Source organism: Lepus europaeus, chromosome 16, assembly GCF_033115175.1.
Source record: "Lepus europaeus isolate LE1 chromosome 16, mLepTim1.pri, whole genome shotgun sequence".
Lineage (NCBI taxonomy): Eukaryota > Metazoa > Chordata > Mammalia > Lagomorpha > Leporidae > Lepus > Lepus europaeus.
This window is the reverse complement of record NC_084842.1, coordinates 25,762,261-25,787,321: the sequence shown is the minus strand read 5'-3', so window position 1 is coordinate 25,787,321 and position 25,061 is coordinate 25,762,261. Positions and strand designations below refer to the sequence as shown.

Sequence of the window (25,061 nt, the reverse complement as noted above, 5' to 3'; positions counted from 1 at the left end):
CTTCTACTAAATTTTAGAGTAGGAGAAAAAATAGTTAAGGGTGTGAGCTTTAGAGTTTGGCAACCAGCGTTTGTAATTCTGGCTCTAGTTCTTATGAGCAGTGGGACCCGGCACAGATTTCTTTGTCCACCTGAACTCCAATCTCCTGTATAACGTGGAGAAACCGTGGCAAGGTAATATGAGGGATTAAGTGAGATAATGTAAGTTAAAGTATCTGATAGGGACCTGGTGCCTAATGAAAGGAATCTATAAATGCTAGCTGGTATCACATTATGCTTTTATGGTCTCATTAACAAAATTTAATGCTTTACTCAGATGGTGTGTATTTGCTTCATATTATTCATGACTCATTTTTTTCCCAAGCAGGAATCACTCAGAATATCAAGAGAACAAATTATTCAGAATAATTATTTGTACCCATTAGGTGTTAGAGATATTAACTTTTACTAATGTAGCTCATTTTAATATGTATTCAATGCTTGCCATCTGTGTAACGCCAAGCAAGGTACCATGGGAGAATACAGATCACAGTTCCTATTTTCAAGAGGCTCCTGATCCTGCTGGGGAGAGAAAAATAATGTATTTTTAATACAGATAAAGCCATCATTTTATCTTAGGCTCAGAAATATGTTACTAATTTTTTAAAAAGATTTATTTATTTTATTTGAAAGTCAGAGTCACACGGAGAGAGAAGGACAGGCAGAGAGAGAGAGAGAAAAAAAAGAGAGGGGTCTTCCATCTACTGTTTCACTCCCCAGTTGGCCGCAATGACTGGAGCTGTGCCGATCCAAAGCCAGGAGCCAGCAGCTTCTTCCAGGTCTCCCACGTGGGCACAGGGGCCCAAGGGCTTGGACCATCTTCTACTGCTTTCCCAGGCCATAGCAGAGAGCTGGATAGGAAGTGGAGCAGCTGGGACACGAACCGGCGCCCATTTGGGATGCTGGTACTGCAGGCGACGACTTTACCTGCTACACCACAGCGCCAGCCCTATGTGTCACTATTACTATTATAGAGCAGAAGTAATTTAGGACCTTAGAGAAGACATATATTATTGTATTACAGGCATTGGGGAAAACTCGAGTGAAGAATATATGTTAGGTCTAGTTAGGTGGACAAGTAAAGCCAGAAGGAACCAAAGTATGAACAAGAGTCTACAGAGTTATAATTTTGAGCCAGCAGTATAAAAATTGGCCTGGCTTAAAAACACATTTTTTGAAAACACTTTTAATTAATATCAAGAGAACAGATTTCATGTAATTCATAGATACAGTTCTAAGAATATAATGATATTTCCACATTTAAATCAAGGAGAAGAGGAAGTTGCTTTGAACAAGAGAGTCAGTGCAGGTTGTGGAGGGAATGGCAGGCTGGAGTAGGTTACTCCTTTGGGAGGTTGCCGGAGGTGTTGAGCGAGGGATGAGATGCATGTGTTTATAAGAAGGTGTTTTGACAGAAGTGCTCAAGTTGGTTTGGATGTAGAGAGGAGGATTGAAGTTGGGGAGACAGCTGCTTAGTTACTGCGGGGACCTGAAGAGGGCGTGAAATAGGGTAGTGACAGAAGAGGAAGAAAGGAGCTTATTTAAAGATTTTCAGGGTCCAACATCCTTGGCTTTGAGACTAACATTTGCTGGTAGGGTAGATATCTAAGATGGAAGATTTTGAGAAGAATGATGGTACCTAGCACAGAAATGGTGAGGTGAGGAAAGCTTACTATGTAAGAAAGAAGGTGAGTTTGAACAGTTGTAGGTAAATTGGTTAGATAAACAGCTTGGAAAAAATTAGAAGATGAATCATAATTCCGTCATTTTGACACAACTGCACCTGATTTCATCTTTATTTTGCCTTGTAGCCCTGGTTCATATACCCATGTGTTTACATATTTACAATCATAAATGTACATGCCATTTCACATTTTAGAAATTATGTCATAGAATCCACCTTTATGCAGTCTTTTTTTTACTTTTAAAATTTTAAATTTTTTTGCTTTTAAAATTTATATAAAGGGAACAATTCTCATGTATTTAGTATATACAATTTTAAGAGCATAATGATACTTTCCAGTGTACCCTTCCCATGTCTTGGCTGACTGATCTATTGCAGAGTTCCCTGAAAACAGGAACCACAGTGGTGGTGTTCATTTCTGTGGGTCTAGGACACAGGAAAAAATTAACATTTATTTAGTGAAAGCATAATAGACCACACAGATTATTTCGATGCTTTTCTTTGTAGAAGTTGCTGCAACAAATATGTATGTGACAGTTTGGGTGTGTTTGTTTTGTTTTGTTTTGTTTTTCTGTGTAGAAGGACATTAAGTCTATTTGCAGGATATCCAGATTGCAGCATACCTGGGCTGTTTGGAGCTGCGTCTTGCAATTGGGTGAAAAGTCAGTGTTTCCACTAGTAGGAGTGCTTTCCACCACTCCCAAGGTTATATTAAGGGCTTGGTTAAGGATACAGGTTTGTGTATGCTTCTTATGGGTTGTTTCATCAACCACTTAGTAACCAGCAGGAAAATTCACATAGTTAGCAGTTTTTGTGTTTTGCCATTATTTGCAGGAATGAAGGCAGTTCCATTGGAAAACTATTGATTACTAAAATTCTAACAAGGCTTTAGTTTGGAAACCTAAAGTCTTGGGTGTATGTTCAGCATAGAAATGTTTTCTGGAGTCCTCAAAGAGCTTCCTCTATCAGCTGGCCTTGGTCATGAGATAACTTGAGCTACAGTGACTTCTACAGTTAGGGATTTGTTTTCCTCACACAACATGTCCTGAAATAGGCAGCCTGAGGCTGTTATGAGGGCTTAGTGATATCACTGGAGAACTAAGCTCCTCCTGTCTGCCTTCTTCACCATCCTTAGCCTGGGACTTTTATCTTCATGGTTGCCATGTGACTGCTGTACTTTTACCCAGTAGCTTTCTTGTTTTACACAGGAAAATGAGGGAAGGGCAAGGACAAAAGGTTAAAAGTGCTTTTCTATGGAGTCTGCCCCTTGAGAAAGCTTTCCTGGAATCCCCACCATAGCAACTTCCACTTTTATCTCCTAGACTGGGACTGTATCGAAGGGCCATCCCTAAGTGCTAGGGAGAAGGTGGTTAGCATTGTTAGCTGGATGCACTGCTTTCCTTGATAAAACTGTGGTTCAGATGGTGAAGAAGAAAGGGAGAATGGATGTTGGATAGGCAACCAGCTGCATCTGCCACAACCTCCAGGTGGCGTGCTGATGGAGCGCCTAACAGTCTGTTCTTTGAGGTAGTGAGAGTCTGGCCTTGATATTTATATTGTACAAGTGAAAGAAACTAAAAATGTGAATGGTGAGGAGTCCATGAATATCTATAACCATGATGAGTTTGTGTTTCTCCTCTGGATTTTAGTTGAAAGACAAAAGACTGCAGATTATATTGTGTCCTAAAAGCCAGCCAGCTATAACATCAAATCTTAGAATGCTGCAGAATTTGTGTTCAAAGTAAGAATTAATGTTGATTAGCTTTATCACAGACAGATTCTTAGCCAGTCAGTGTAATTAAGGGCTAAAAAAAAATTCAGGATAGATTAGTTTAGTTAGGGCAATACTTAGTAACCATTGCACAGCCCTTAAGTACTTGGATTGATAAACTTCCATGTCCAAACCTTTACAATTCCAGAGTTGTACCCAGCACTTAAAATATCAAAGATTTTTTATGTTTCCTGACTCAGAGACCCTCTGGTCACATATAAATATATCTGGTTCTCTGTTCTCATGTTCTCAATTCTCATCATGCAGTAGAATTGTCAGGGGAGCTTTAAAAAAATATTGATGCCAGAGAACCACCAATTCTATTAGTCAAGGATGGTCTTCTAAATGAGAAGTAGTGGGGGGAATGCACTGAGGCAGTGACAGTGGAACTAGAGGGGAGAGGACAGCTTTGAGAAACTTTTAGGATAATATTATCCAGGGTTTATACAGTGATGCAAATGTTGTTTTTGTTTGCAGTGTCCAATATGTGCCACAAGCCACATGTGACTATTGAGCACTTGAAATGTAACTAGTCCGACTGAAGAATTAAATTTTTAATTTAATTAAGTTAAAACGCCTTATGCAGCTCATGGGCATCTTATGGGACAGTGTAGATTTAAGAAGTGGAATCAATGGGCTTTGCCTACCAAGGAGTCCCAAGGCGAGACAAGAGTTGAGGAAGAGAAGGAGTTACGCATAATTTGAAGTTTGTTTTCAATGAGAGTGAAAGTGATCATGTTTCTGGTGTAGGGAACAGTGTAGGGGAGTAGACTCATGATTCTTACGCTCTAGCCTCAGAAGTTACTAGCACAGAGTACGTGCCACAGCATATCATGGTGCTCAACCCATGTTGGATTGTTTTAGTGAGACTTGAGTAAGATTCACAGCCCTCATGTTATATTTGTTTAGTATACATACAGTCTGAAAGTATCACTGAAAATAGCATTTTCTTATTGAATCATCTCTCTTTCTCCCCCCTGCCTTTTTTTTAAACATCAGGTATCAAATTGTAGTGGAAATAATCCAAGCAACTACAATTAGCAGCTTTCCTCAACTGAAGAGGCATAAGGGTAAGAACCAGTTTGTTTTCTTCAGTTTTATGTTTTAAAAGTCCCAGGTTTATCCCTGTTTTCCTCTTTCCTATCAAGTCTTAGTCAAGATGAGCATCTTCCTTCCTCCCTCCCTCCCTCCCTCCTCCCTTCCTCCCTTCCTCCCTTCCCCCCTTTCTTCCTTCCCCCCTTTCTTCCTTCCTTCTTTCCTTTTTTTTTTTTTTAAATTTGAAAGGCAGAGTTATAGAGAGAGGCAGAGGCAGAAAGAGAGGGAGAAAGAGATCTTCCTTCCATTGGTTCACTCACCAAATGGCCGCATTGGCCAGGGCTGAGCCAGGCCAAAGCCGGGAGCCAGGAACCTCCTCTGGGTCTCCCATGTGGGTGCAGGGTGAAGTATCTGGGCCATCCTCTGCTGCCTTCCCAGGTGCATTATCAGGGAGCTGGATCAGCAGTGGAGCAGCGGGACTTTTATCAGTGCCCATATGGGATACCAGTGCTGCATGCAGCAGCTTTACCTGCTATGCCACAGCGCCGCCCCCAAATGAGCATTTTTCTAACTTAAATTTCAGTATTTCAAATTTATTATAGAATAGCATGATTAAAGAAAGTAAATTTAATCTCATCGTAACATATTCCTAACATATTCCTTTATACATTTTGTATATTTGTAATCATGATTTTTGGGCATATAGTGTTCCTATTCTGTTTATAACATAAATATTATATCATTTTTTGTCATTGAAATTTAGTCTTGTTATTCACTAATTTTTTATCTTCAAACATAATCTTTATAGTCATTTAAATAATTAATTAGACTTCATGTTTCATAATTTAATCTTTTCCTTTAGTTAAACATTTGGATGGTTAATAGTGTTTTTCCTCTCTCATATTATTGTAGATTTTTTTCAAAAACATATCTATATTTTCTAAATGTTTGTTTCTCTTCCATTGAAGTAAGAGTTTTAATTTTTAAAGGTTTATTTATTTGAAAATGGGGGGTAGATAGGGAGAGATATTTTCCATTCACTGATTTGCTTTCTAAATGCCCAGGTACCTGAAACTCCATCAAGGTCGCCCATGTAGGTGACAGGGGCCCAAATACTTGGACAATCATCTGCTACCTTCCCAGGTGCATTAGCAAGGAGCTGGATCAGAAACAGAGAAACCAGGACTCAAACAAACACTCTGATTTGGGGTGCAGGCATCAGTGGCAGCTTAATTTGTGGTACCAAGGTACCTGCCTCACAATACAAATTTTTATTCAGGAGTGATCCTGAGGAATAATTAAGGTGTGAAGACGTCTCTCAACTCCTTTACAGTTTGCCTTGTTCTAGCATATCCCCCCTCACGTATATGAGATTGGAGGTGTGTTAAAATCTAGAATGCAGGGCAGGTCTTGATTTGCAGCTGAGAGGCAGCAACCCTGCCTTTACCTATATTTAGATTTGCACAAAAGTCTCCAGGCCCCTGAGTCCCTGCCAGGGAGTAAAGTGATAAAGAACAAGGGAGAATCGGGCCACAACCTTGGAAGCATGCTTTTGGGCACCTAGAGGCAAAAAGGGAGCTTGAGTGGTTGACTTTAAATTGTCTTCCTGAGTCACTGACAGAAAGTAGGAGCTCTGTTAAAAAAGGAATGAACATAAACTGTGAAGAGTGCCAGAAGACAGAATTACAACAAATTAATTTCAAAGATCTCACTTGGCTTTTATTTGCAGTTCTAAAATTGGGCTGCCCCTCCTTTCATAACATAGAATATGTTCTGATGAGCCAAGCAGAGATTTCTTGTATAGATAGGAGGGGCTGGGGAAAGTAGAAACAAAAAAGAAAAAGTGGGTTGGTTGTTCTAAAGTTACTTTTTTTGGTAAAGGTTAAAGCAGAGGAGACTTCCTTATAGTGCTAACACTGACCTGCGTGGGGATTTGACTATTATCTCTCCCCCTGCTGATTTCTTGGGAGATCAGGTAAACAATTTAACTTCTGGAACTTCAGCATGAGTTAACTCCGTTTTCATTTGGTATTATGAGCCTTGTGCTGGAGTTCAGTCCAAACCAATGTCCTCCTGTAAATGTTACTTAATAAGAGAAATTGTTAATGTCAGCTCAATAAGGAAGACTGTGGAAATATGTTCATCTCACAGTGTTCACTGATCACTTCCTCGGTATTGATAATACAGCAGAAACAACACAAGATGTCTGCATTCACCAACTCCCCAAACAAGGCTGGTAGACAATCACACAATAAACAACTAAAGTACATGGTATTCAGGTGGCGGTATATGCCTTGGAGAAGAACAAAGTGTGTGAGTAGAGAGGCTGAGGGAGGTAGCAAAGAATGTTGGTTCAGCTGCTGGGGTGAGGTGACTATTGTGTATTCAGAGTGAGCTGGGGAAGACCTCAGCAATTTCAGAATAGGAATTTATTGTAGAGGTGTGGGGAGGACACAGATCAGCCCAGGACAGTTATGCTACAAGACATACCCTCTGTGATACTTCTTAACTTTCATAGCTCCATTGTGTATCTAAGCTGACCTTGTAATTCTCTTCTGTTTCCTGACCTCCTTCTGTTCAACTGTTCAAAAAGACAAATAAACTAAACAGTCTTGGGACCTTGGAGCTGTTTGGCCTTGGAATAGAAAGCATGGGAGACTGATTTCCTTACTTCTCTGAGGTTGCTTTTAGCAGTGATTGTCATCACCAGCCTCTATGTTGGCATAATATGATGTTTCAGCAGAATTTAGACTATCTGCATTATATAAACTGCCAAGGCTAGCTCTTATATGCTCAGTGTAGCATCAGAATGTGTGCCCTAAGAGCAACTTATTCTTAATACGGCATATTCTGCTGAAATGTAATTATAACTGAAGTATTTTGTTATGTTTATTAGGGTTTTAGAACTGTTATAACAAATAACCACAAACTGGGCGGTTAAACAACAAAAATGTATTCCCTCATAGTTCTGTAGGCTGGAAATCTAAAATCAAGTTGTTCTATGAATGCTCTTGGAGAAATCTCTTCCCTAACTTTCTTTTAGCTTTTGGTGTAACAGTAAATCATTAGCATACCTGGCTTTTAGACACATTTTGCCAATCTCTGCCTCTGTTGCTACATGGTGTTCCCCTCTTGTGTCTGTGTCTCTGTTTTCTTATAAGGACACCAGTCATATTGGATTGGCACTTATCCTAATTAAGTATGACCTCGTCTTAAAATTGATTACATCTGCAAAGACTGTGTTTCCAAGTAAGATCACGTTCACGGGTACCAGAGGGTAGTGCTTCAGCATATCTTTTTGAGGACACAGTTCAATCCACAACAGTGTATCTGAGAAGTTCCAATATACATTTGTAAAATGCTAGAAATACTTATTTACAGTAAGTTTTCTGACCACATTAAGATATGCTGCCTTCTTACTTTTTGAGTTAATTTTGGTATCAGCATTTAGCATTTTCTAAATTGGAATCCTTTAAGTCTGTAATGAGATTCAAAGGTAGAAATAAAATCTCAGAAGAAAGTAGGATAGCTGAAATCACATAGGTGATATATGCCTTCATGTCCAGAGTACACATAGGTTCCCTGGAATCAGTGCTCTTGGCATATTGTATAACTGTATAAGAATGAAGGGAAGTCTAAATGACCAGAAAAAAGAAGTAAATTAGACTTCATTAAGGATTAAGAACTTAATGTATGCAGGCCGGCGCCTGCAGTGCCAGCATCTCATATGGGCGCCGATTCAGGTCTCAGCTGCTCCACTTCCGATCCAACTCTTTGCTATGGCCTGGAAAGGCAGTGGAAGATGGCCCAGGTCCTAGAACCCCTGCGCCCATGTGGGAGACCTGGAAGAGGCTCCTGGCTCCTGGCTTCGGATCTGCCCAGCTCCAGTTGCTGCAATCATCTGGGGAGTGAACCAGCCGAGGGAGGACCTCTCTCTCTCTCTCTCTCTGCCTCTGCCTCTCTGTAACTCTGCCTTTCAAATAAATAAATAAATCTTTTTTTAAAAAAAAGAGCTTATGTATGTCAAAGGACATTATCAAAAATGGAAAGACAACTCACAGAATAGGAGAGAAATATTTGCAGATCATGAATCTGATGAAGAGCTCATATTCAGAATATATAGAGAATAGAGAGCTCATAAACTCAATAATCAAAAGACAGCATAATTGAAAAATGAGCAAAGGATTTATATAGACAATTCAACAGAGACATACCAATGCCAGTAAGCAATGAGTAACAGCTCACTGCATGCTAGAAAAGAGCAAATGAGAAGGTGGCAGAATAGGGAGGGAGCTTACTGCTCTAGTCTAGGGGAAGATAGTTTTTAAAAAGTGGAAATAGTGCAATCTCAGGGTAGAGTTAGAGAGAAAATGGCAGAGGAAATTCCACACAAATTAGAGGGGCACAGCAGACCTATGTGGAGGGTGTGGACACACACAACTCAGGATCCCAGCAGTCAAGAGCCTCAGCACCAGCTTTGAAGAGTGAGGTGAGACCAGACTGCAGCAGCCCAAGCCACTGGCAATAAAGCTGTGGGAAGAGCCTGCCGTGAGTCTGGCTTGGAGCCCTGTGAGGAACAGTATACCTGCCAACCTAGAGAAAAAGGGGTGGGGGGCATGTTTCTCTCCCCCTGACCAGCCGGCACCAGTGTCCTGTAACTAGAGACCAGGTGTGTACCATTTTGAACATATGTAACAGCCGCACCAGCTCATGTCCACACCCCCAGCAACCAGCCGTGAGGAGACGGCTGAGTCTGCCTGGGAGAATCGACAGGGGGTTTGGTTGCTCATGACTGTGGGAGCCTTGTGTGCTAGGACTGTGAAAACACTGTGGCTGCATGGGAGAGCACAGGGTGTGGCTTAGTCTTTGAGCAGTCACTGTGGGTGGCTCCACACACTCCCAGCTCCCTGATTCCCTCGTGAGGGTCACTGCTACAGGATCTGTGCTCACACTGAGGGCTTCATGGATCCTTTGCATGGTTCTTGAAGAAGCATGGGTAAATATTGTACCCACTGGGGCTTGCACCCAGGCATTGGTCTCCTTGGAGGAGAGTAGGTGAGCATGAGACTACACCAACAGAGCTGAACAAACGTCCCCTCTGATTAAAAAAAAAAAAAAAAAGATTTACCATGCACAATTTGCGAATCACCTTGGACACTCCCCTTACCCTGGAGCACTGAACAGAGCTCCCTGGCCACACCCAGCACATGCCTCAGGGTATTCACTGAAAGAGCAGACAATCTACTAATCCAGAGAGGTATAGTCCAAAGATAAAAGCCATCACAGGGAAATAAAAGTAAACCAACAAACATCTCCACAAATGCCTAAAAATAAACACAGAAATTCAAGAAACAAGAATAAGGAAGACAACATGATGCCCCCCCAAAGGAACATAACAACACTCAATACTAGAATGTGAAAATGGATTGAAGAAATGCCAGAAACAGAATTCAAAAAATTGATTGTAGGATTACTTAGAAATAACCAGAAGCAAATCCACGACCTAAAGAAATCTGTACATGACATGAAAGATAATTTCTCTCATGAAACTGAAATTTTAAAGAGAAATCAAAATTAAATATTAGAAGTGAGGAATTCAATAAAACAAATAAAAAAGCAGTGGAAAGCAGTAACAGACTCAGTGAGGTAGAAGAAGGAATATCTGAGTTAGAAGACAAGTCTCTGGAAATTTTACAATCAGACCAAAAAAAAAAAAAATTTAGCAAACTAAAAAGCAGTGTTGGAGATTTATGGGATACTACCAAATGACCCAACATATGAGTCTTGGGAGTTCCTGAAGGCATGGAAAGAGAATGGATTAGAAGGCCTTGTCAGTGAAATAATTATAGACAATTTCTCTAATTTGGAGAAAGGGACATCCAAGTACAAGAAGCACATAGAACTCCTAATAGATATGACCAGAAAAGATCTTCACCGGGACACACTGTAGTCAAACTCTGCACAATGGAACATAAAGAAAATATCCTAAAATCTGCACAAGAGAAACGCCAGATTACTTTCAGAGGATTTTTAATTAGACTCACAGCTGACTTCTCATCAGAAACCCTTACAGGGTAGGAGAAAATGATGAGATATATTCCAAGTCTTACGAGAAAAAAAAAAAAAAACTGTCAATCCAGAATACTGTACCTTGCAAAGCTCTCATTTATGAATGAAGGTGAAATAAAGACCTTTAATAACAAACAGAAATTGAAAAAATTTGTCACCACTCGTCCAGCCTTACAAAAGATGCTTAAGGATTTGCTGCACACAGAAACACAGAAGCATGGTCATCCTCATGAAAGAAGGTGAAGGCAGAAAATCTCCCAGTAAAAGTACAAAGGAAATCCAAAGTAAACAGTAGGAATACTTAATGGAAAAATGGCAGGGCCAAGGCCAAGTTGTTACTTAATGTAAGTAGCCACGAGTCTCCAGTTAAAAGATACAGACTGGCTGAATGGAAAAACAAAACAAAACAGAATCCATTTATTTGCTGCCTACAAGAAACACATTTCACCAACAAAGATACACACAGACTGAAAGTGAAAGAATGGAAAAATATATTCCATGGTAACAGAAACCAAAAAGGAGCTGGAGTAGCCATCTTAATATGAGACAAAATAGACTTTAATACAAAAACTGTTAAAAGAGACAAAAAAAAGGGCACCATGCAATGATTAAGGGATCAATGCAACAGAAAGATGTGACTAAAATAAATGTATGCACACTAATTACGAGGCACCTGGCTATTACAAAGAAATGTTAATAGATCCAAAGGGAGACAGACGTCAATACAGTAGTAAGTGCAGACTTCAATATCCTGTTTTCAGCAATGGACAGAGCAGCCAGACAGCAAATCAGCAAGGAAACAAGAGTTAATTGACACTCTAGACCAAATGGACTTAACGATATCTACAGAACTTTTCATTCTACAGTTGTAGAACATACATAGAACTTTCTCTAGGACAGACCACAGCCCAGGCCATGAAGCAAGTCTCAGCAAATTCAAAGGACTCAGTATCATAGCATTCATCTTCTGTAACCACAACCGAATGAAGCTGGAGATCAACAACTCAAGAGTCTCTAGAACACATGCTAACACGTGGAGACTGAACAGCATGCTCCTGAATGAACAGTGGCCATAGAGGAAATCAAGAGAGAAATCAAAAGACTGTTGACTGGTGCCGTGGCTCAACAGGCTAATCCTCCGCCTTGCGGCGCTGGCACACCGGGTTCTAGTCCCGGTTGGGGCTCCGGATTCTATCCCGGTTGCCCCTCTTCCATGCCAGCTCTCTGCTATGGCCCAGGAAGGCAGTGGAGGATGGCCCAAGTCCTTGGGCCCTGCACCCGCATGGGAGACCAGGATAGGCACCTGGCTCCTGCCTTCTGATCAGTGCAATGCACCGGCCACAGTGGCCATTGGAGGGTGAACCAGCGGCAAAAAGGAAGACCTTTCTCTCTGTCTCTCTCTCTCACTGTCCACTCTGCCTGTCAAAAAAAAAAAAAAAAAAAGACTGTTGAGGAACTTTTTTTTTTATCATACTATTTGTTGAAACTTGTACTTATTATAGAGTTAATATTCTGTATATAAAGTTAATTGAAAATAGATCTTAGTAAAAATAAGAAAGGGACTAGGAGAGGGAGGAGGAAGAAGGGTGAGATGGTGGGTACAGTGGGAAGAATCACTATCACTGTATTCCTAAAATTGTATTTATGAAATGCTGAAGTTTATATAACTTAAATAAAAGGCTTTTTGGGGGAAAAAGATTGCAGATTAGGTCTTTTGATGGGTTTTGTCTCCCCCTTGTAACCGAATGTCAGATATTTTTCTTCCCCTAAATCGTGCTTAAAAACCCCAGCACCACTGGCCCTTCACGTTTTGCCTCTCTCGGAGCCCCACTCCATGCCACTCTTGCTGGAGGTCTTTAACTCTAATAAATTTTGCTTTTAAGTCTCTCTGCTTGTCTGCCTGGAAATTCTTCCATGTGAGACAGAGGACCTGCCATTTTACCGATAACACTGACAACATGATTTTCTCAAATACCTAAATGGCATCATGACACTGTCCAGTTTAAAGCCATTCAAGTGGCTTTCCATTACTTTTTCAATAATTTAAAAAGTCATATAGAAAAAGATCAAATGAAAGCATGAGATATTACTCCATACTTACTAGAGAGGAGAAATAACAAAGACATATAATATGTTATTTGTTGGTTAAGATATATTATATATTGTTGGTGGAAACAGAAAGCAGTTTGGCAGTTCCTCAGAATTTTAAGCCTAGAATTACTGTGTGACCTAGCATTCCCACTATATGAGGAATCAAATTGAATCTTCATAAAAACTTGTCCATTAATGTTTGTGGTTGCATTAGTCATAATAGGCAAAAAATGGAAGCAACCCAAACGGTAATCAAGAGTAGGTAAACAGGGATTCTTGTTGTGGCGCAGCAGGTTATGTGTCGGTCCCTCGCCCGCGAGAGCCCAACAAAATCACCACACAGTCGTCGTTGATTCGGTTCTCGTAGAACTTTTTATTGTCAGCGCTGCAGTCTCCACACTCTTTTCTTTCTCCTCTCCCTCCTGCCCCCTCCAGCAACCCCCTTTTATAGTCCACAGCCCGATTACTAAAAATGGGCATGAAAAACAGGATGTGGTTCCTCAAACTATTGTTTCAGTTTGAGTCCTGCATGAAAAACAGGATGTACTTCAGTCCATTGTTTCAGTTTAAGTGAACCAGGCTACGTGACCTCCAGCTGCAGGGAATGGTTGTCACCAGCAGCCGGCCTGTGGTTCCCCACAATTATGCTGCTGCCTGCAATGCCAACATCCTAAATGAGTGCCAATTCGAGTCCTGGCTTCTCCACTTCTGATCCAGCTTCCTGCTAATGTGCTTGGGAAAGCAGTGGAAGATGGCTGAAGTACTTGTACCTATGCACCCATTTGGGAGACCCAGAAGGAGTTCCAGGCTCCTAGCTTCCACCTAACCCAGCCCCAACTGTTGTAGTCACTTGGAGAATAAACCAGTAGATGAGAGATCTCTTTCCTTTTCTCTCTGAACAAATAAATCTTTTTTTTAAGGACTTGATAAACAAAATGTGCTATCTCCTATAGTGGAATATTATTCAGCAGTAAAAAGGAGTGAACCTTGAAAACACTATTAATGTCTAGAGCTGCACAGATATCAGGCAAGCATTTAGAGGAGAAGAGTGAAGGTGACTGAATTTGTTGTATGGTATTGTTGGACCTCTCAGTTGCAGAGATGCCCACTTGCTCGAGAGGACACCCAAAGATCCAGACTCCAGACCAGTTGATGGAAAAAGCACGAGGTTTTTATTGAACGTTTGTGCAAACGGACCCCCACCTCAGGTGGTGAGGAGCCCTGAGCAGCAGTTTCACACAGGTTATATAGGCAATTAATTAGCATATTCTTAATGCGCATGCGTAGGATTGGTCATTTCAGAGGGACCATTAGTATATGGGAGAACGCTGGCGAAGAATGCTGGTGGAGAGTGCTGGTGGAGAATGCAGAGGTGTTACAGGATTGGCTGGTTCGGAGGGACAATTAGCATACCGGAGAATGCTGAGGGAGAGTGCTGAGGTGTTACAGGATTGGCCGGTCGCAGTGACATCATAAGTGTGCGCCTAGAGACTCTCCGAAGGGGAGGGGCAGCTCTGCTCTGGGCGCGCCCAGAGGTTTCCCGGAGGGGAGGGGCAGTTCTGCTCTGGGCACGCCTAGAGATTCTCTGAAGGGGATTGACTTTTCCTTCCCAGAGAACGTCCTGCCCACTAGACTCTGGGGAACATCTAACCTCTTAAGAAGCCCCTGATATTTGCCCAGGCCTAGTTTCTTGTCCCTCCCCCCGTAAGGGTCCTTCAGGATTAGCTCTCTTGTTGGACTTTGATCGTTCAGTAGATACGGATTGTATGTTTGAGAATCTATGGAGAGAACCAATTTCGTATTATTTTACAGAACAAATTCTTATGGTTTTTGTGACCCCACATACCCAATAAATGAGAAGTATGACCACACAATTTTTATAATTAACTTTTCAGTTTATCCTGTGTATTATATAGCTATTTTGTTGTCATGTTTATTTTATATTTTTTGTTGTCTAATCCCACCAAAAAGGTGTTGAATTTTTTTAATGTGACTTAATTTATTAGATGTTTAAAACATTCGAAAAATTAACTTTTAACAAAAGAATGTATTCAGTTTTTTTATTCAGGTTGTGGTTATGATATGGTTATGATTCAAACCTGTTTATGTTTATAGTTTAATAATAATGAAAACATTTCCATGCAGTACCACTGAGGATTGTGGCCCTAAAAGAGTCAGAAAACCTGTAACACAATTACATTGGGATAAAATAGAAAAATGAAAAAATAGTTATCAAAATTTAAAAAAATATCTTGGGAATATTTCAAGCAGGAAGGTGATGTACTAGGAATAAGATATTTTGATCTACAATGTAGATAATACAAGTGAAAAGAAAGTAACATAAGAAAAGTTAGAAGGAAAAATGACGTAACAATTAGTTACTTGTTGGACATAAGGATGAGAGAACAGATGGACAGAGGATTCAGGGAAAATGTAGTGCTGGCACAGTTGGCTATTTCTATAGATGAGAGACGGCCATCTAGAGAAAGTCAGTGAATCAGCCTGAGATAGTCACTTCTGCTCTTGTTTCTATATCCAGTTGATTCAGTTTAGTGAGGTGAAGTTCTGGGTGTAGAATACAGTGTCACAGCAGAAGTTTGGAGACCTTGGTTAAAGTTAGAGTATGCTGCTTGCTTCCTAATGCGCAAGTCCTTGTATTTCTCTAGGACTCAGTTTTTTCTGCCTTTGGATTGAATCCTCTAGATAGTTGTAAAAAGTTCTCAGTGAAGACATTGACAGAGTCACGGGATGCGTGAGGGGGACTGGTCTTGGCATACTGGATTTGGGACAGGAGGAGGATAGAAAAGTGCCTGTTTGGCATTTCTAAGCTGGGATTCATGCTGTGGAGAGAGAACAGCTGTGAAGAGAAGTGCTTGGGAATTACCAGGATAGAGGTAGTAGTTAAAAGTCTTCTATTTCTGCTGTCTCCAAGTCAAATACCTTTGTGAAGTTGATGTTTCCTGATTATTAGAGCAGAAAGATATGTTAACCGTGGAGAGTACCTCCCCCTAACTCACGATACCAGCTGCTGTCTCACCTTAGAAGTTCAGATGTAGGCGGTTCCCATTTTAAATAGTTAAGATGTTACCATTTAAGCGCAAATACTTTTTCATTAAAAAGTCATTCTCCATTGTTTTGGCTTTTTCTTTTAAATCAATATTCAGTAACTTATTGAGTATTATAGGGAGTAGCAAATAAAAGGTTAATGGTAGACTGGCTTTAGATAGCTACATTAGAAGTATCTATGCCATTCTTTCTCTAGATAAATATCTGGTTTTTTCTCACCATAAAAGTTACTAAAGAAAGGCTGGTGCCGTGGCTCAACAGGCTAATCCTCCGCCGTGCGGCACCGGCACACCGGGTTCTAGTCCCGGTTGGGGCACCGGATTCTATCCCGGTTGCCCCTCTTCCAGGCCAGCTCTCTGCTATGGCCCAGGAAGGCAGTGGAGGATGGCCCAAGTGCTTGGGCCCTGCACCTGCATGGGAGACCAAGAGAAGCACCTGGCTCCTGGCTTCGGATCAGCGAGATGCGCCGGCCGCAGCGGCCATTGGAGGGTGAACCAACAGCAAAGGAAGACCTTTCTCTCTCTCTCTCTCTCTCTCTCACTATCCACTCCGCCTGTCCAAAAAAAAAAAAAAAAAGTTACTAAGGAAAGTCAATTTTTTAGTATTTAAAAGGTCCCCCAGGGGCCAGAGCCGTGGCTCAATTGGTTAATCCTCTGCCTGCAGCACCGGTATCCCATATGGGCACTGGGTTCTAGTCCCGGTTGCTCCTCTTCCAGGCCAGCTCTCTGCTGTGGCCCAGGAGGCCAGTGGAGGATGGCCCAAGTGCTTGGGCCCCTGCACCCACATGGGAGACCAGGAAGAAGCACCTAGCTCCTGGCTTCAGATCGGCGTAGCACCAGCCGTAGTGGCCATTTGGAGAGTGAACCAATGGAAGGAAGACCTTTCTCTCTTGTCTCTCTGTCTATAACTCTACCTGTCAAATAAATAATAAATAAATAAATAAGAGGTCCCCCAAAGATTCCCCAAAACACACTTGTTTTGGAAGATCTTTGCATTTTAGAGATAGTGTGATCTAGTGAAAATACCACCAGGCAAAGAATCAGGAAAAAGTCTATATTTTACAAGTAATTTTGTTTCCGGTGTTCTTTTTCTTTATATTGTTTGTATAAGTGAGAAACTAAAGAAGCTTAAAAAAGAAGAAACAGATGGAATAGTTTTATTTCTACATATAAAGATGTTTCTGGCAAGTCTTCTTAAATTGTAAGGGTTGATGATTAAGAAATATGTTATGCAGTCATGAAAATGCTTTGAGGATTTAAAGATAAAATGCCATATAACAGACTATGAGAAGTTACCTGATTGTGTGCCCTCTGAAGTCTTTTTATTTTTTTAAGATTTATTTGGAAGGCAGAGTTATAGAGAGGCAGAGTTACAGAGAGGCAGGTAGAGAGAGAGAGAGAGAGAGAGATCTTCCATTTGCTGTTTCACGCCCAAAATGGCTGCAATGGCTGGAGCTTAGCCAATCCAAAGCCAGGAGCCTGGAGCTTCTTCCAGGTCTCCCACACAGGTACAGGGGCCCCTTGTACTTGGGCCATCCTCTACTGCCTTCCCAGGTGCATTAGCAGGGAGATGGATCAGAAGCAGAGCAGCTGGGACTCAAACTGACACCCATATGGGATGCTGGCACTGCAGGTGGCAGCCTTACCCACTATGCCACAACACCAGCCCCTCTCTGAAATCTTAAGCAATTAACCACCTATCTTAGTCTATTTGAGCTTCTGTGACCCAAAACAAAACAAAAAACACAAATAGAGTCACTTACAAAGAACAAGAACTTAACTTTTTGCAGTTATGGAGCTGAAGGCTCTATGTCAAGTCTCTGCAGAGGGCTGCTCTGCTTCCAAGATGGCATCTTGTCGCTGCATCCTCTGTAAGGGAACGAAGACCATGTCTTTACGTGGCAAAAGGGCCTAGCTAGCTCCCTCCAGCCCTTTTATTACACACTAATCCCATCTGTGCGGACTTTGCCCTCACGGCCTATTCACCTCCTACAAATCTCTTAATACTGTTACATTGGGCATTAAGTTTCAACATGCATTTTGGAAGGACATTGACATTCCAACCATGGCACCAACTAAGCATACACTGCACTGCCTTTTCTCAGGTTAGCAGGAGGCCTTGTAGACCTCTTTACTTAGAATATTCTGAATGGTTCAAAATAAAGTGTTTGAAGGTTCAGCAAACTCTTTGTGTATGTCTACATAAAACTCTGTATGTTATAAGTCACAGTTTGCCTTAAGGAGAGAAACACAACTCTTCTTAATGAGGTAGAAATTTCAGTTTGATTTTTTAATGAGATTTCTTTTGGAATTTTGGTCTTTTAAAGAAATCAGGTATCAAATTATTTTAAGTCTTTGGTGCTTCAGCTACTTTAACTAAAGATACAGTTCTAGAGAAAAGAAAGAAAATCATAGAACTAAAAAAATTTTTTTTTGAAGCCAGCTAACCCAGGTCCTTGTCCTATGAGCAAGAAAATTGTTAGATATAATTAAAAGAAAATATTCTTATAGAAAACTTATAAAATTCTTTTTTTTAATTTTTTTTTAAATTTTTTTGACAGGCAGAGTGGACAGTAGAGGGAGACAGAGAGAAAGGTCTTCCTTTTTGCCGTTGGTTCACCCTCCAATGGCCGCTGCGGCCGGCGCATCTCGCTGATCCAAAGCCAGGAGCCAGGTGCTTCTCCTGGTCTCCCATGGGGTGCAGGGCCCAAGGACTTGGGCCATCCTCCACTGCACTCCCTGGCCACAGCAGAGAGCTGGCCTGGAAGAGGGGCAACCGGGACAGGATCGGGGCCCTGACCGGGGCTAGAACCCGGTGTGCCAGCGCCGCAAGGCGGAGGATTAGCCCACTGAGCCACAGCGCCGGCCGAAAACTTATAAAATTCTAATCAATCTAAAACACCCTCAGAAATTTTAGTTTGCTTATAAATTTTTCTTGCCACTGACTTTATGTTATCATTCAAACCTGGCCATATGTACTGATGAGGGCCTGAATTTTACCATTGGTTACAGCAACTGCTTGTTCGTTGGGATTTGGGAAGTTTAGCTAGTCCAACTAGCTAATTTCAGTGAACTTTGTTCAGTTTACACCTTTGACCTTTTGGCAGCATTTGACACTGTGGCTTGCTCCTATCTAAAAAATCGAAGTTGCCATGGCTAACACTCTTTCTTTCTTCTTCTTCTTCTTCTTCTTCTTCTTTTTTTTTTTAAAGATTTATTTATTTATTAGAGAGACAGAGGCAGAGAGAGAGAGAGAAAGAGAGAGAGAGTCTTCCATCGGATGATTCACTCCCCAGATGGCCACAACGGCCAGAGCTGTGCTGATAGGAAGGCAGGTCCCACATGGGTGCAGGAGCCCAAGGACTTGGGCCATCTTTCCCAGGCCACAGCAGAGAGCTGGATCAGAAGTGGAGCAGCTGGGATACAAACTGGCGCCCATTTAGGATGCTGGCACTGCAGGCAGCAGCTTTACCCACTACTCCACAGCATGGGCCCCCTAACACTCTTTCATATTCTAGTTTTTGATTGGATGTTCTGGTTTATTTTCTCTTCTTAGCCTTTTTTCCCCCCATTTTATTTAAGAAAGGGGAAAAGAGAGACAGAGAGAGAAAACAAGAGAGCATTTTCATCTACTGGCTCATTTCTCAAATGCCTGAAACGGCCAGAGCAGGAGGCCAGTCTGCATTCCGGAGACCAGAATTCATTCCAAGTTTCCCACATGGGTGGCAGACACATAAGTAGTTGAACCTTCATCTGCTGCCTCCTAAAATGTGCCTTAGCAGGAAGCTGAAATAGAAGAGCCAAGATTCAAAGTAGGCTCAAGCCAAGGCTCTAACTCTGATGCATGATGTGGTGTCCCAAATAAAGACTTTATCGCTGCTCCAGGTGCCCACTTCTCTATTCAGCTTTTAGATGTACCTGTGCTGTCTACTGTGGTAGATGTTAGCCACATGTGACAATTTAAGTGTAAATCAATTAAAAATAAATACAAATCCAGTTCCTTGGTTGTATCGCCCACATTTCAAGTACTCAGCAGTGACACAGTGATGATGAGTGAACATTGCCATCCTCACGGAAGCTCTGTTGGGTAGCACTGCTCTATGATCCTTTACTCTCTCTGTGCTGAAGATTTTCCAGATTTCTTTCTATGGATCTCTATGCTTGCTTTTCTGCTTACTCAGCATTTCTGTTTAGATATCCCAAATGTAGCTCCATCTGACAAAAATCCAAAGCAAATCCACACATAGCTGATTCCCGCTGGTTTCTTGTCTCAGTGAATGCATCCCTCTCTGTCTTAGTCAGTTTGAGCTACTATAAAATAAAACTATGAACTGGGTGACTTAAGCAACGAATGTTCATTTCTCACAGTTCCAGAGGCTGGCAGGGGGGCGGGGGGGGGGGGATGCAGATTTGGTGTCTGATGAAAGCCTTCTTTGCTGGTTTGTAGACAGCCTCCTTCTTGCCATATCCTCACGTCAGGGTGGGGAGAGAAGAGGAGTTCTGTTCTGGTCTTCTTCGTATAGCAATCTATTCCCATCATTCGCGCTGCACTCTCAAAATCTTACCTAAACCTCTTCAAGGCCCCACCTCCTAAAACCTTCATGTGGGAGATAGAGTTTCCACATGAATTTGGGGGGAACACATAATTTAGTTCATTATACGATCCCATGATGATTCCTTTCCCTTGTCTACTTCTCTAGTCCAGTATCTTCGTACAGGTGATACCATATAAAGATATTTCAGCTCTGTTCTCTTTCTGTAAACCATCATTTTCTACCACCAATCTCTTGAACTATGACCGTAACTTCTTCACTGGCCTCTTTATATATACTCTTTCCCTATGTTGTTCATGTTGAAGTCATAGTTATTGTAAAAAAAAAAAAAAAAAAAGATATTACCATGTCACCCCTGTGTCTAAAACTCTTCATTTTCTTTTTATTTTAGTTCTTATGAACTCCTTGATGTGACATACAAGGTCCTGTTTGCTCAGGGCCCGATCCCTATCTTCAGATTTATTTTCTGCCTTCCACCTTCTTTGTTTGCACCCAGCCACACTAACTTTTCTATTTCCCAAATGCACCTTAATTACTCCTGCAGTGTATTTGTTGCACAATCTGTTTCCTCTCCCTGGACTACTACCTTACTCTCAGTATCACCCTACCTAGATAACTCCTACTTATCCTTTATCTTTTATACCTGTTGTCTCTTTTCTTCTCTGAATACTGACTCCCCAGTCCTCTTGAGTTCTCTTAGGACCCCTCAATCAGTAGAGAATGTACTCTAGGTGGTATCTCCATCACCAGAAGAGGGCCTTCAGTTGTTCAGGAAACATTTTTTGAGTGCTATTGTATATTAGGTACAGCGATGGAATGGGTACAACTGTCTCTGACTTAAAGGAAGTCATAGTCTAATAGTCTAATGGGGAAATAGGTGAGCACGTGTACAAAATGACAGTGGTATTTGATAAGTGTAGTAAGAGATGCATGTTACAGGGGGCTGGCATTGTGGCATAGTAGGTAACGTCACTGCCTGCAACACTGGCATTCCATATGGGCACTGGTTCAAAACCTGACGGCTCCACTCTGATCTAGCTCTCTGCTAAGGCACCTGGGAAAGTAGCAGAGGATGGCCCCAGTGCTTGGGCCCCTGTACCCACATGGGAGACTCAGATGAAGACTCTAGCTCCTGGTTTCAGCCTGGTGCAGCCTGGGCCATTGCAACCATTTAGGGAGTGAACCAGCAGATGGAAGATCTCTGTTCCTCTCTCTTTGTAACTTTGCCTTTCAAATAAATAAACAGATCTTTTTAAAAATATTTATTTATTTGTTTATTTGAAAGGTAGAGTGTTACAGAGAGGCAGAGGCAAAAAGACAGCAAGAGAAGTCTTCTATCTGCTGATTCACTCCCCAAGTGGCCTAACAATCGGAGCTGGGCCGATCTGAAGCCAGAAGCCAAGAGCCTCTTCCGGGTCTCCCACGCAGGTTGAGGGGTCCAAGGTCTTGGACCATCTTCTGTTGCTTTCCCAGGCCATAGCAGAGAGCTGGCTTGGAAGTGGAGGAGCTGAGACTCAAACCAGTGCCCATATGGGATGCCCGCATTGCAGGTGACAGCCCTACCCACCATGCCACAGTGCTGGTCCCTAAATAAATAAATCTTTAAAAAAAAAAAAGATTTGCATGATCAGGTCTACCTGGTGCAGAGCTCAAGCAAGACTTTCTCTTAAAATTAAGACTGAATTGAGTCACAACAGTTTTGTGACTCACTCTTATCTGTGCCAGTCAGATGGATGTGAGTAGATTGGTACCACATAAACATAGACAAAGAAGAAAACTGTGAAATGGCCTCCTGCTTAAGGATTCTGTCAGGTGAGACACTATGCTAATGCTTGGCATACAGTGGAGAGATGAGGCTTGATGGGTAGACCAGGGCCATCCCTAAAGAACCTTGAAGCTGTCCTATGATGTTTAGTCTTAACCTGCAGAGCAGTGGTTCTCAAACTACACACTACCAGAAAGTTTCTGATTCTGTAGGTCTAGAGTGGACCCCAAGAATGTGCATTCCTTACAGAGTCCATGGAAATGCTGTTGTTGTTTATCTAGGAACTATACTTAAAAAGCTACAGTAGTTGATACAGAGACAGTGAAATATTGACATTTGCATTTTAGTCCCCAGTTCTTTAGCTTTTTATTTGCAACTACACAGAAAAGCCAGAGTAGTTGAGAAATGCTAAAATAAGCTGACCAAGTATAGGAATTCTAGAAGTCATGGGATCTATGCAGACTTTCCCCTGCACTTTGACCTATATTAGCTGAGTACACCAGTACCCTTTAAAGCTTTAGTCACTACAGTTCTAAATCCTAAAGTGTCAACAGCAGTTAAGTGGTTTGAGGGTAACATTCATGTGGCTGGCTACAGCAGAGGACATGAAATTAATTTGAGTGTGCAGGAAACTGCTATATATAAATAGTACATGTATTTGGAATGATAACAGCGTAGAGACTTTGTCTTTTTATTCATTTAGTAAAAATGTACATCTTACCCACATATAACTAAATGTTTTTTTTTTTTTCAGATTGTAACCAAACAGTTTTGGAATTGAATATATTAAGTAGAATTGTAGAACTACAGAATATATCCAATATGTGTATGTAAGGAATCTTCCAAAAGTTAATAGAAAAGGCAAAATGGGTTTTAATTTCATTTTCCATGACCTTCTGAAAACACTTTGAATGCACACATAAACACACAGTCACCGCGCTGTTCCTTGCTCATAAGAATCATGATTTTCATTAGGAATTATTTCTTTTTTTTAACTTTTATTTAATGAATATAAATTACCAATATACAGCTTATGGATTACAATGGCTTCCCCCTCCCATAACTTCCCTCCCACCCGCAACCCTCCCCTTTCCGGCTCCCTCTCCCCTTCCATTCACATCAAGATTCATTTTCAATTCTCTTTATATACAGAAGATCAATTTAGTATATATTAAGTAAAGATTTCAACAGTTTGCACACACATAGAAACACAAAGTGAAACATACTGTTTGAGTACTAGTTATAGCATTAAATCACAAAGTACAGCACATTAAGGACAGAGATCCCACATGAGGAGCAAGTGCACAGTGACTCCTGTTGTTGACCCAACAAATTGGCACTCTAGTTTATGGCGCCAGTAACCACCCTAGGCTGTCATCATGAGTTGCCAAGGCTATGGAAGCCTTCCAAGTTCACCAACTCTGATCATATTTAGACAAGGTCATAAAAGACAGGGTGAGGATAGTAACCAGTTATCCTAAGAGTGGCATTAACCAGGTCTGAACAATTATACAGCATTAAGTGGGGAAGAGGACCATCAGTACACACAGGTTGGGAGTAGAGCCATTGATGTTAGAGTAGAGGCTATGATTACGAAGGAATGAGGCCCAAGTGTGCTAGAAAGGGTCTAGAACAAAGGACAGAGTCATTATTAGATGTGCTAAGAAAGGTGCTGTCTAAGCTACAATTAAGTTTTCTGATTGAGAGGCAAATAGAACCTGACAGAGGAGCTTGATAATAATCTGTTTGGCTTTAGGCCTTGTAAGTTAAGAGGCCCGGACCTATCTATCTCTTCACATGGGGTACATCCTAAGGGAGGTGTGAATCTCCTAGGGGAAGGCACCCTGTTGATTTCCATTACCTAGCTGGCCTGGGAGGAGAGCTGGCTAGGTAAAGCAGGTGGCATCTCTAACAAGAAATTTACAGTTCTGCCTGCAGTGTTGCTGACCCTACTTGACCATCCCCTCAGCTGCAGTGGTCACTTTGGAAGTTGGACTGAGTGAAGGGCTTTTCAGCTTAGAGCCAATAAGATCTGTGGCTCTGACCTGAAGTCCTTCGACTCCAGGGCAGGTCCATTTCCAGTGATCCAACTCTTGGCTGGCAGAGCTGCCAGGGCTCTTCACAAGCTGACTTCTGCTGAAGCCCATGCTTACCACATTGAAAGCCACTGAAGTGGATTGGCCTGTTGGGTCTCCTTGAGGGCAGATCACTGTACAGATCAGCCGTTAATAGGCCTGCCACCCATTGCTTCTGATGCCTAGATTTCTTTTCCTCCTGGTTTGTGTTAAAGCAGACCAGAGTATGCAAGCCAAGGGAGTGCCCAAGTCCCATCTCTAATCTTCGGTGACCTGAACTACAAGTCTATAGTCACAGGCATTTTCTGTAGTAGTTTTTCTAAGGTAGACAATGCCCATGAGGAAAATTATATTCTCACTTTAAAACTTTCTTTCCCTTTGGTCTGAAAGGGAGGTTTTTTTCTACTTACTGTTTGCTTTGCTGATGGCGAAGTGAATCTAGCTATGCGATTATTATTTAAGTTCTTATTTTGGCTATGCTATTACAGAAAAATGTTAGCCATCTCTTTTATAAGGTCTAAAGATTAAATTGTGCGTCCTACAGATTCCTTCATAATAGAATTAGTTTCCTACCTTGAGGAGAATAGAGAAATGAAAGAACAAGTTGGGCTTAGAATAGAGAAATGAGGGAGCAAGTCCTAGATCGCTTGCAGACAATAGCAATATTATATGAATACTTAGCAAACAGTTTCAATCATTAGATAACAACTTAAGAAAACATTTACCAGAAGGTCCAATGCCTTCTATAAATTTTTTTTTTCTTTTGACAGGCAGAGTGGATAGTGAGAGAGAGACACAGAGAGAAAGGTCTTCCTTTTAGCCGTTGGTTCACCCTCCAATGGCCGCTGCGGCCGGTGCATCTCGCTGATCCGAAGCCAGGAGCCAGGTGCTTCTCCTGGTCTCCCATGCGGGTGC

At 41.5% G+C, this 25,061-nt stretch overlaps 1 protein-coding gene across 3 annotated transcripts in view; it reads left to right on the top strand.

Annotated features, from left to right (window-relative positions):
- SNX25 (sorting nexin 25) overlaps positions 1 to 25,061 on the top strand; it is a 163,177-nt gene that overhangs the window by 78,528 nt on the left and 59,588 nt on the right. For all 3 annotated transcript variants that reach the window (XM_062212755.1, XM_062212754.1, XM_062212756.1), the window contains exon 6: positions 4,493 to 4,563. In XM_062212755.1, coding sequence (XP_062068739.1) covers positions 4,493 to 4,563 — 71 coding nt within the window. The remainder of the gene's footprint in view (positions 1 to 4,492; positions 4,564 to 25,061) is intronic.